We start from the raw sequence: 13,419 nt of genomic DNA, 5'->3' as shown, positions 1-13,419 counted from the left end.
AAAAAGTGCAAAGTTAGCTTATGCCACTAACATTCAAAGGGAATCTCAAAACCAAAAGAAGATAATATATAACCAATGACCATGCATTATAAAAACTAGTTTCTGTGATATAAAAGCGTCACGTTACATTTTCTTTGCGGATGTTTCTTTACCACGTATGTTTCTTAATAAAGTTGTTTAATTCTTCACGCGCAACAAATTGTTACTCTACTCCCACTCATCCCTCACTCTTTACAATTTTCAATTTGTGTTTTTTCTCTTAATTATAGATTATTAATATTTTCTTTTTGGACGCTAACATTACCTTTCATTAATTTCTTTAAATTAAAGTCATTAATTTCGTCCACAACATGATATCTACGCATACAAATTGAGGCAACATTATTAATTTACTATAATATATAACTACAGTTAACGTACCACATATGCTGCCTATATATAATTACAACATATATCTATCTACATGTATTTCTAGTCATTGCAGACTTGCAGTCATCAAAAGTTGTTAAGTTAAAACCCTAGATGTACAATGAAACGTAAAGTTTAGGAATGCTACTAACCACCACACCACGGTGGTTGGTAACTATCATAAACTTAAAACTTTACTTATGCAAATGACTTTAGATCTTCATACAATTCTTTATCACCATCTTCTGTGGGATTGTTGTCGGATTCAAAACCAACTTCACACGACGATTCTTATCAGAACCGCACCAACGACCGTCGTTGTCGCTGCCGTCATCGGCGGTACCGCCACCGTCTTCTGGATCGTCATACCGAGAAACCCAACCACCACATCCATTGCTCCCAAAACAACTAGATTGATACTTTTGCTTTACCCTCTGTTTTTTTATTATATTTTTTTTCTTCAAATGTGCAATTTTCTCACCACAGAGGAAGGGGAAGAGGCAAACACAAAACCAAAGCGGGGTGAAGAAAAAGAACAGATCCATGTTTAGGTTTTTTTCTCAGGTCCTTTTTTCGTGCGAAGAAGTGTATCCAGAAACTTGGGTTCTGTTTGGAAGGCTAAAAATCGGGACTTTGTTTGTTACTATGATGCGAGATTGGACACTGATGATCGCATCGCTATCCTCTTTGTGGTGGGGGGACTTGGCTCGGAGTCGTGTGCGAGGTACACATCTTGTCGCGACGAGGATGTGCAAGATTCATATTGGAGATTTAAGTTTAGGGTTACGTATGACTAATTAATTACAATTTTATTAAAATCTTGATATTAAATTGATAATAATTAAACATTAAAATTTTAAGTATTATTAAGTTATTAACTAGTTTATAAAAAAGTTATTAACTAAAAATTCTGACCAAATGAACCCAATAGGACTTTATAAGTTTTAGTTTCATTAAAGGTATAAACGTCATTACCACTTATAAAACATCCATGATTAAAAAGTATAAAATAATAAAATTATCGAAACAATCTATATTATGGATTAAATCACATGGTCCATCATGGACCATTTATATTACTGTTCCATCGAAATAATGTCCTATGTTTTATTTTTTATTTTTTTTGAAAACCAGATATTTTTACAATAGAAAATCATAAGATTAATTTTTAAGAAAGTAAAGTATCGCGAGACTTTTCCTTGCAAATATTATTTTATGCAGATAGTTAGGAATTAAATACATATACTTAAAAGTCTAAATTATTAGTCACTTATCACACCGGGTCTATGTTTTGTTATTCTAATGTAAATTGTTAGCGTAATTGATTTTAACGGGTATTCTCTGTCGGAGTCTTTTATTTATTATTATTATTATTATTTTTTGCATGTGTAATTCTGAATGACATGACCGTAAGTCCGTAACAGCTCATTCACATAATATGATTAGAAGGTGATGTGATTGACAAAAGGTAAAGCTAAAGCCCCAATAATGCAGCTTGGCTGTAGCCAACTGAACAAATGAAGTGTATGAATAAGAATAATGGACGAAAACTTTCCGCAATCATTCACCCCGTGATTAATCTATAAGACTTAAATCATAGACATTAGATCCAGTTTCTATAATATTTATAATTATATTATTTTATTTTATTTATTATTTTTTTTCTTTTTCTGTTTTACTTTTTGGAAGTCCTTTTGGTATTCTTTTTAAAAAAAAAGAGAAGAATGAAGAAATATGCCAAACATTAATTGAATGAAGATTTGGCAGATATAGAATGAGTGCAGCATATATAAATTAGTATTTGAATATTTATAATTTCTTGATATAAAAAGTTATAAATAATACTTTTTATGATTTATTTTATGCTTTTTTACTGCAATTTGTTTTAAGTTTGAGTGTTATAGATATGTTCTTATTTTAACTTTTAATATTTCATTAATTTATGTATATTTTCTTATATTTTTCTGTTTTTTTCATTTTATAATTTTTCAATTTTTTATATTTTTTATTATATATTGGTCCTACATACTAGTTCACTAGCTCGCGAGTTAAATCATAAATGAGTTGGGCATGGACTAAACAAAAATATGGTTCATCTAGTAAGTGGATCGTGTGATCTATTTAAACGTGCACCAAAATGAATCAAGCTAACCTGTTTACCCACCTATAATTGATGTTTTTATTGGAAGGTTGAACTATTACACTTTGGAAGGTATGAAAGTGCTTAATTAGAGGAATGGAAATAACCAAAGTTTAATTCCTTTTATTGTTTGGTATTACTTGAGAAGGGAAGGAAGAAAAAAAATTGTAAGATGTATCTATGTTTTCAACCATTCTAAATGAGAAGAAAAAAAAACTTTTATAATTAAAAGACTAGTTATTTTTTTATCTTTACAAATAGCATTTATGTTATTTTATACACATATATCTTTCTTTTCTTACACCTTTTTTCTATATTAAACACAGGGATAAATCCACCTTAAAGGGTACGGGGATACAAGTAATATTATATTTGATTCTTTTAAGTAGGATTTTGAATATAAATTTTGTGAATAAAAAATATAATTAAAAAAATATTATTAAAAATATTAGTTAAATATTTCAACAGAAATTAGTTATTTATAAAATTGATAAATAATATCAGATATATATATATATATATATATATATATATATATATATATATATATATATATATATATATATATATATTCATTTTCAATGCCACGTTGCTGGTATTCACAAACTATGACACCCACACATGTCCACCCGTTTTCACCATTCTGCATACCTTGCACCTTCATTTTACTTTCCATCATCGGTCCTGTGCTGCTTCACCAAGGAAATCATAAAGCAAAAATAAATTTTTACTTTAATACACAATGTGATCTATGTTTGGTGAATTTTTACTTCACCATGTATTTTCTAATTTCAACGTAAAAATACGTGTTCTAACATATAAAATGAGATTTATTTTTTATTTTGAGAGTGAAAGTGTTTTAAATTAATTCTTTTAACTTTAATCTAAATATGTGCACATGTTCATGCTCATGTTCGAAATGTTTTTGAATTTTTATGTTACTTATTAATTTCATCAACAATTAATATCTATCAACAAGTAAGTCACATTTATAAGGATGAAAAAATATCTAAATCTTAGATTAAAAATTAAGATAAAATAAATGTTTAAATATGAATCAAGCCTAATTAAAAACTTTAATATGGAATAAACATTTAGGACTACAAAAAATGTAGGATTTGATAGGCTAGAGCCTCACATATATAATTTGTGATTAGAAAGTTTGAACTTTATTTATTTACTTGTTATCGGTCAATTTTTAAGGCGTAATATAACTTATTTGAAAGTTAAATCCTTGACCGACTTATTAACATATTTTCATGTCAGGTCTTCAATTTTTTTTAACATAACAAACATATTTAAGTAAAGCCTTATCAAAATCAAATTAAGTTTCCATCCTTATTTACAATTAATAAATTACTTTCTGAGCGATATTTTGTGTAAACTTTTGTATCATTTTGCATACATTTTTTTTTTTATAAAACTTATGTTTGAACATTAATTTTATATTACAGAAGTATAGTCAATCAATTGAGTGAAAAAAAGTTAAAAATTATACGATTTTATGAAAATTTAATGACTCTACACTTGATTATGATCATGGTACATTTATCATGGTCATGATAAATAGAAAATCATGATACAATGATAATAATTCCTCAAAACAACATTAATAATCAGATAATGGTCATGGTAACTTAATCACGATCGCGATTAACTCATGAGGATTATGGTCAACCATGAGGATCATAGTCAATTCACAACGCCCCAGAGTTTCAACATCACTTCCGATCACAACTGTGGTGGATTTTACCACGACCGTAGTTTGACTTTTTGGACTGATATTTTTAGAAAGTTATATACAGGTCTCTACACTTTGTAAAAACAATCTTTTGTTTTCTTTTATCTTTTTATGAATTTGAGGAAACTTTGAAGGCTTTTGAGAGCTGTGAGATGTGAGCCACATCAATCGTTAGAACAAATTGTGATCATCGTTCCTACCTATTGGTATGTCTATGTTTATCTCATATAGGATTGCTAGTTTTACTTTGATCATGAGCAGTTGGTCCCCTTAGTTCGAAGGTTATGATGTAACAGTCAAAATGTACTCCTCTTCTTATTTTTAATGAAATTTCTCATTGTTTTATGTTAATTATTTCTTTTCCTTGTTCTTACTATTTGTTTGAAACTGGTCATTCTAATACTTAATTTATTGCATAATAGTGATAATCTACATGTAATTGGTATATCTAGGTAGAGAATGTTTAAGTAATCTTCAATAGATTAGTTAATATTTAATTAATCATCCATAGAGTAGATTTTATCTTTGAACTTAAATTGATAAATTTATAATCATTCAGGTATTGATTTAAGGCAAAGAACATCTTCTGACTTTGATCATAGACTTTAGTTGATTTTGGGAATTAATAATTAACTAAAGAAAGAATTCCATTAGCATTAAGATTGGAAAAAAATGGTACTAATGGGTAGTAATCCCTAGTCACTTTTATTATCACTCAAATCTCTCTTTACATTAATTTATTTGTTTTCTTCTAAAAATCAAAATCATAAATTATTTAAATCTTTTTTTAATCACCTCAACTATTAATGTAATAAATTTGACTAACTAAAAATACAATTGATCTTCGATATTCGAACTTTTAAATCTACTATTATTACTGGACGTGGTATACTTATTCTTACAAGAGACCTTACATATTTTAAGTATAAAATTATTTTTTTTCTCTTCCATTTTTCACATTGTTTTCACCTCCAAACTTGATCCATTCCTTTTGAACTTGTTGATTAAGAAACTCTTCGCCCCTGTTGGCTTCTAGAATTAATGCCAAGTATTTGACCACACAATTAAACTACACATAACTCCTCATGAAAAAGGCACAAAATCCTAAAAAAAAATAAAAAAATCAAAGGAGACTTGTCCTTGTCACCAACATCATGACTCAATAATATGGTTTTATGATTGCGTACTGTCGTTTTGTTGTGGTATGAGTGTGAACGATAATCTTTGGTATCCAAGTGTGATGTAATGAAGTACAATATGACACCTTAAGTTAACTATGATAAAAATTTACAAATAAAAAAATTATGGTGCCATCAAGGTGGAATTGCTTCCATCCTTAGCCCGGTACCGAGGGCTTTTCGAGACCAATGCAATCAAGAAGTCACTAGACTTACTATTATTAGGTTAAGTTACGTCTTGAAATAAGTCAAACCCAATTAGCTTGTAACAAGTAAAGACAAACTCGAAGTTTATAATTACGAATTAGTCTCTACTGATTAAGTCTATCAAAGTCTAGTTTATTTTTATCCTTAAATTCTTATTTAATCTTAAACTTTTAGATAAATCTATTTCATATTTAAGTATTTATTTTACATCAATATTCTAACTTAAAATCTAAATATCTTTTTTATTTATACAAATATCACATTTTTCTTTTAGTACATGTAATTTTTTTTTGTTAAGTTTTAGTTTCTTTAAATTATACTTTTTATTTTTAGTTCCCGCTAAATTTGCATGACTGGTGTAACACTTTTAATTATCTGTCATTATTGACATTCACTTTTTTCTGTTTTTATATGAGCGTCGCTTTATAACATTATTATTACATGTGACCAATATAAACTTTTAAATAAAATTTAGATTCAGTATTTAATTTAATATAATTTTATCAAATCTCATCCTATTTTGTTATCAGCTATGAATTATTGGTCAAAGTTTTATAATTAACCATTTCTAACATTTTAATATTAATATATAAAAATATAAATTCAATCTATCCTTTAGCATAGTTAATATCAAATAAAATTTGAATAATTTCAATTTTTAAAAAAGTTTAACAATAACAATTATTGCAAGTGTTTGTCAATGGTGTTTTAGAAGCAACACATGCTTATAAAAAATAATATAATCTTTTTATATCATTTAATATTTTTAGTGAAGTATAAATTCTTTTTGAAATTTAACTTATATAATGTCAAAGAATTTTTTTAAAACAAATTTCTAATAAAACTTGCTTATTTTATCACATAATTCTATCTATTAATATAATATTACGATATGATGAATTTCTATTGAATATATATAAAGTTTTACATTAATAATGCATATAAATTAAATTCTTATTTTTTGTACTTTTTATAATATTTTATTTTTAAGAAATAAATTAAGATCTTTAATATTATAATAATCACTACATTTTATATTTTTAATATTATATATATAATATTAATTCACAAATTTAATTAACCATTTTTAATAAGTTGCGTTATAGTTAAATAAGAGCTTATTTGTAAGGTTAATGTTGAAATTCCTTGGTGTAAGCTAAATTCCATGTTTTCTTTATGGAACCAGTATATGGATTGATCTGTGTAATTTATGGCTCTAACTCACGAGGGCTAGGATCAAGAGTAAGATGGTCTGATCCCTTTTGACGTTGAAAAATGAAGTATTAATAGTAGTATTTACTTAATAATAGTTTTTTTTTTCTAAAGTGAAAAAAATATTTTTTTTTTGCTGGTACTTAGGAATAAATATTTATTTAAACTCGATTTATGTATTTTTTAGGTTTGTAGTACTTTTCTTACACATTTCTCTTACGTTTAATACTTTATAGTTTTCAAGTTATATTATTTCAAAGTATTTTTTTACGTCATTCAAAGTATGTTTATCGTAACAAAAAGTGTCTTATATATCTATAAGTAGTCATATACTAGGTTATTTGTAATTAGTTCAAGAAATTTAAATCAAATTTATTTCTTAAATTGTTTAAATATTATCCATCCTTTTACTTTCCAGCTCATTTCCTTATAATAAAGTGTAAAAAAAATCTTCACATAATTTTTTTCGTCTATTATGATAATTATCAGGCGTTGAACACAAATGGTTTCTTCTGTTCTTCACGTACAAGAGTCAAGAGACATGACAGATAAAACATTATAACATATAACATAACATCATATATACAAACAAGAGTTATATACTTATATTTGAATGTGCAATAATTGCTCAGTAATTTTTTTTTTCTTAAAAAACAACAACATTGAGGGTAAGAAATAGAATCAAAGCAAGAAACCCATGCCCGAATGTTATGGGCTTACTGTATCTTCTAGGCTAATAGTTTGCATATATAAGTGTTAAAATATTTATTTATTTTCAAAATGAAAGAGGCTTTTGTCAACTGCGTCCTAGACACAGTGCCATTGCCGGATTTAATTGCACCACTCCTCTCTCTCTCTCTCTCACCTCCTATACAACTAATCTTGTAAGATTTTCTCTCTCTCTACCCTGTCTTTGCCCAAAATTTGGTGGTGCAAATCATCACACTTACTTTTCCATTAAAATCCTCCCAAAAACCGTATACCCTTTCCACTTGGATACCTTAGATTTCAACATAAATTGAATCTGACTTACGCAGTTGATGGTGTGGTCCATATCATAAGATTTTTTCATCACCAATCTCTTACTCTTTTAGGGTTTTAAGCTGTACACCTCATCAATTAAGTAGGGTTTGTGGCCATCGCTTCTTCTTGATATTGAGAAGTTGTACATAGTTGTACCTATTGGTTGAAGTTCTAGTTCAGCTGGGTCATATAGCTGATTAATTAAGTTCTTAATGTTTTTTTTTAATTGAATAAATGGAGGAATACACCAATAATCACCTGAGCCAAAACACAAGTCCAAGGGCAAATTTGTTGTATTCTTTGGCTGGTGGTTCAAGCGTAGGAAACCGCCACCACCAACTAATTCCATTTAACACCTTTCATCGTCAAACGGGTAGATCGGATCACTGTTTTCAACCGGATCAAGCACCACACCCTAGTGTGAAAACCGAGTCCAACAATTCCCATCTTCACTATCCTCTAATGAGATCAAATCTTCACCACATGCTGCATCCTCAGCAAGGAGGGAGCCAGAGCTCTAACGAACTTGAAGCCATAAAAGCCAAAATCATTGACCATCCTCACTACTCAAATCTTTTACAAGTTTACATGGATTGCCAAAAGGTCCGCAATGATTAATTGATTATTTTCTCATTAGCTTGCATAAAAAATATTTGATTATGAATATATGTATATATGCCCCGTATATACACATATAAATTAAATAGTTTTTTTGTGTGGATATTCTTAATTTCCTCTTTAATTATATGACTGGCTTCTTTGTAGGTAGGAGCTCCGCCAGAAGTGGTGGCGCGTTTTGCTGCGGTTAGAGAGAATTTTGAGGCACGGCAGCGATCTTTGGTTAGGTCAATGGAAACTTGCAAGGACCCAGAACTTGATCAATTCATGGTGGGTTTGTGATTTGTTTGTGGTTTTTCTTCTTCTTCTTCTTCTTTTTTAATTCTTATTATTAATTTCCTCCACTTCCCCATTTTTTGGGTTTTATTTTGCTAATTGTGAATAGTTTTAAACTTTGAAATATGGTGTGTCGAAAACAGGAAGCTTACTATGACATGCTAGTGAAGTATCGAGAGGAATTAACGAGGCCTATAGAAGAGGCTAAGGATTTCATGCAGAGGATAGAATCTCAGCTGAACACGCTTTGCAATGGAACCGTGCGGATCTTCTCTGGTATTTTATCTTTCTATTTGTGGGAGTAGTGGAGGACACTGTTCCACTGTACTTTCGTTGCCTATATCCTTCAATTTCTGCAACACAAATTTTCATTATTTAAACTAAATAATTATAAAATATACAATAATCAGCTATATATATGTGTGTGTGATTCTTGACCTTCGTAAACTGGGTTGGGTATTTTTGCATTCGGAGTCAGGAAATTTTGACTGAAAGTTCTAGCTTCATATCTCTTGGTGAGGGACCCAGAAGAGACAGGAGAGTAAAAGACGTTCATTAAGCATTCAACCCTAATCACCTCACCTATACTATGTTTATTACTTTAATCTTTTTCTTTGTCTTTTGTTAAAAAAGGGTTTCTGAGATTTGACAAAGCTACTTTCTATGAATCTTGTTAATAACTAATAGTGTGTTAAAAGATATTATTTAAAAAGTATTAAGTATTTTTAACTATATATTTAAGAAGTATGTGTTAAACTGCTTTTTATATAATAAGTAATTTTAATTCAACTTTTATTTATAACCATTACACACGTTCGCGTCTCTCCTCACTGGAAATACTGGTTTTTATCTGTAAAACCACACACGTTCGCGTCTCTCCTCACCCTCTTCCTTTTGTAAACTACTAAGAACTGAAAAATGATTCTTTTAGGATTTCCTAGTTAATTATTATATTGGTGATGATATGTATACAGTACTCATACACTTATTTATTTTTTATCTTACTATTATCATATTTAGTAATATATATATATATATATATATTTCTTCTTTTCTCTTTAAATGTTAATTTACTGTTAGGTGTCGTCATAGATTATTTTTCTTTAACGCATTCCATATTTTGATAATTAAACCTATTATGAGCTGTGCTAGCTTTTCGTGGATTCAATGGGTTTTGTGGGATAATATTCTTTCGCATACATTCCCATCATTGCAGAGGTCAGTTCAGTTCGGGGCATTTTACAACTAAGAAAAATGTTTGCTGAACATCTTACACTCAGAAAAAGAATTAAAAAAGAAAAAAATGATAAATATAATAAAATTTATGATATAATAAGAAAAAAGACAAAAAAAAATTGATTAAATATTTAAAATAAATAGATATATATTAATCATTACTCAACCAAAAATACTATTTAATCACATGAGGAAGTCACATTTGTTTTCTTCTTTTGGAGTCCAAAGTAGTAACTACTACTACTACTAGTCTACTTGGAATGAACGCATTGGATGCTGTTCCAATCACCTGCATCACCAAGAATACTGTAGGTGTTGTAGATTCTCAATAAATGTTGAACACATGAGTCCCAGTTGGACTGACCGTCTCATTTAAATTTCTGTGTATATTTCTGCCCATCAGGTCCCGTAATTACTCCTTTTGGAACGAATGCTTTAGTTAGGACAGGGCATCTGAATATTTGCAAATAGTTTCCAGGTTTCTGAAAACAAGTGTTACAAGAGTAATAGTTATAAAATAAATAAATCATTTTTATTAGAAATTATAATAAAAATTAATTAGCGATTACACTAAAAGTCTAAAAGTATATTCGCGACCATTTTTTATTTATTTATTTAATTCATTAAAGAAACTTATTTGCAAGATCTCCTGTTTTTTATACTTAGTAGTTATAGTTAATAGACTGCGTAAGCAGCACTGTGGGTTCTGATTCTTCTGAAAGCCTCGCTACTTTGGTCAATACTCAATACTGATATCTCATATATATCTTCAAATAGATATATAGCTGATTAACCTTATAATGGATATGAGACCTAGAATTTCTGTAAGACTCTCCCACGCTAATTTCACTGTGATTGACGACTTTGTATCTAATGTATATATGCTTAATCTGACAAGAGCTTTAATTTAAATTTACAGCCAAATCTTACTCGGTTTCTATTTTAATGTTCAACTGTGGGTGTAGATGTGTGCTCCTAAAATACCACTTTCCTTTATAAAAGAAAAAAACCCACTTTCCAGTGCTTGGTATTTTTTAGTAGCTCGGTTCGACGAATTTACAGGTCGTATGAATATAATGGTACCCCGTTATTTGCATCTACCCTTACAAAACCAGGAAAAGTTTTAGCAGGGCGAGAATATCAAATAGTTCTTAACTATAGTACTTGAATACAGAGAAATCAAGTGATAGAATCATTTATCGAATTCAAGAACTAGTATATTTTTTTATTGGAAGCGTTGTTATAACAACATACTCTCCCAAGATATCTCACCATGAGGAGAGAAATAAGAAGAAAAGATATAAATGCATCATAAAATGTGTGATGAAATAGAGATAAAAAAAGAGAAAAAAATTATACATTAACAATGTAAAAAATTTTATATCATCATCTAATTAGAATATATCATATATGATAATTTTATTAATTTTTATGGTAATTATTTATATTAATGGTTATTTATAATTAGACAGCAGTATAAAAGTATTTTACCTATAAGTGCACGACCATTTAACTCAAAAAAATTATAAAGAAATATTGTAGACAATTTGAGTAAAAATAATATCCATTATAAAATGCATCAGATGTGTTGATTATGTTGTTGGAGATCCGAATCCTCCTAGCTGCTACTTGAGCTCCATGCAGTTTCTGTTTCAGATATTTCGTTAGCTCTAATTTCTTTCATAGGCATTCTAGAGATGTCAACTCCATCCATCACGTGACAGAGGATCTCGTCTGCCAAACACAAGCATATGGTTGCCACAATCCTCTCTTGCAACTCATCTCTCAATCCAAAGCCTCCATCTTATCAAGTTCTAAGTCGTGTAAGGCCTTCAAAAGACCTTGCTATACAACATATCCTTAACTCACCTATGCCATCACAATCCAAAATCTCCAGTTCCATCGAACTTTCCTACTTCGAATTTGATCCTGGAGTTAAGCATCATTTATACTAGTTGTTAATAATAACAATCAGAATTCTAAAGAGATGAGAGGACATAGGCACAGAGTTTGTCAGATAGTTAGAATAAGTGGAATGAGATATTTTTCAATATATATATTTTTTATAAGAAAAAACAAAATTTTATTAATGAACCTGCCTAAACACAAATTGTGTGTTGCAGGATGCGCTCAAAATATTTAAAAAATTATAGCATTTAGCATCGATATACTTTTCTAGATAGTATAGTTAATTACTTATTTCATTTTCAATTTAGCTGGATGTACATCCCCCAGCCAGTTTAATGATCAGGTATTCAGATGCTTGCTTACCTTACCTAGACATGTGTTGTTGAGCAGATGATAAGTGGGAAAACATTGGTTCATCATCGGAAGAGGATAAAGACAACAGTGGTCGAGAAACAGAATTGATCGAGATTGATCCCCAAGCGGAAGACCGTGAACTCAAAAGCCACTTGCTCAAGAAGTACAGTGGCTACTTAGGTAGCCTTAAGAAAGAACTTTCTAAGAAAAAGAAAAAAGGAAAACTGCCTAAAGATGCTAGGCAAAAGCTACTTAGCTGGTGGGAATTACATTACAAATGGCCATATCCTTCGGTATGTAAATTTCTAATTTTTAGCTTCATATATATATATATATATATATATATATATATATATATATATATATGTTATCGAGTTATTCTTATCTTCACCTTTTATATATTTTCTCTTAATCTAATAGCTTTAACGAATAACTCATCCTTCAGAACTCATCAATTTCTCTCTCTAGATCTTCTGAATAAATTGTTCCGCGATTAACCTTAGGAATCAGAGAAGGTGGCGCTGGCTGAAGCAACTGGTTTGGATCAGAAGCAAATAAATAACTGGTTCATAAATCAAAGGAAACGGCACTGGAAACCATCGGAAGACATGCAATTTATGGTTATGGATGGCTTGCATGCGCAGAATGCAACTCTCTATATGGATGGCCACTACATGGCTAATGACCATTACCGTTTATGGCCATAACCGCCCAATATTATTGTTGACGGTTTGAAACAAATTTTATAAGTTGTTGCTATTTTTTAGGACCATTATTATATTTTTTTTAGTTTATCTTCTAGACAACTATCCCGTAGTAGTTTATATATATATATATATATATATATATATATATATATTAGTATCTCTTTGTAAAAGGCAATATGCTTTTGAGATCAATAAAAAAAGCCTTCTGCAGTTACAAAATATTCCATAAGTTCCTTTTATCTTTACTCTTCATACCTTTCTAAAAACAACAATTATACATTCAAGTCAAAACTCATAACTAGTATATAGGGTTTGATAAGCACTATTGCATAGTATGTAATGACTTTCTTAATACTAGTTTAGGTTTTCTTTTGATCTTCAACTTAATTGTATATCCGTTTTCAATGCTTG

At 29.3% G+C, this 13,419-nt stretch overlaps 1 protein-coding gene across 2 annotated transcripts; it reads left to right on the top strand.

The window, feature by feature from the left end:
* Nucleotides 1–7,669: 7,669 nt before the first annotated feature.
* Nucleotides 7,670–13,219, top strand: LOC114408801 (homeobox protein knotted-1-like 2). Of its 2 annotated transcripts, none has more exons than XM_028371970.1 (5): nt 7,670–8,512; nt 8,675–8,797; nt 8,947–9,079; nt 12,338–12,594; nt 12,805–13,219. In XM_028371970.1, exons 1-5 carry the CDS (start codon nt 8,144–8,146, stop codon nt 13,006–13,008), a joined length of 1,086 nt encoding a protein of 361 aa, XP_028227771.1. In that variant the 5' UTR covers nt 7,670–8,143; the 3' UTR covers nt 13,009–13,219. The 2 variants fall into 2 exon arrangements, with proteins under 2 accessions (XP_028227771.1, XP_028227772.1); XM_028371971.1 differs by having other exon boundaries at nt 12,770–12,856.
* Nucleotides 13,220–13,419: the final 200 nt, after the last annotated feature.

The sequence above is a fragment of the Glycine soja genome, chromosome 4, assembly GCF_004193775.1.
Source record: "Glycine soja cultivar W05 chromosome 4, ASM419377v2, whole genome shotgun sequence".
NCBI classification, from domain to species: Eukaryota; Viridiplantae; Streptophyta; class Magnoliopsida; order Fabales; family Fabaceae; genus Glycine; species Glycine soja.
This window is presented reverse-complemented; position numbering and strand designations above follow the sequence as displayed.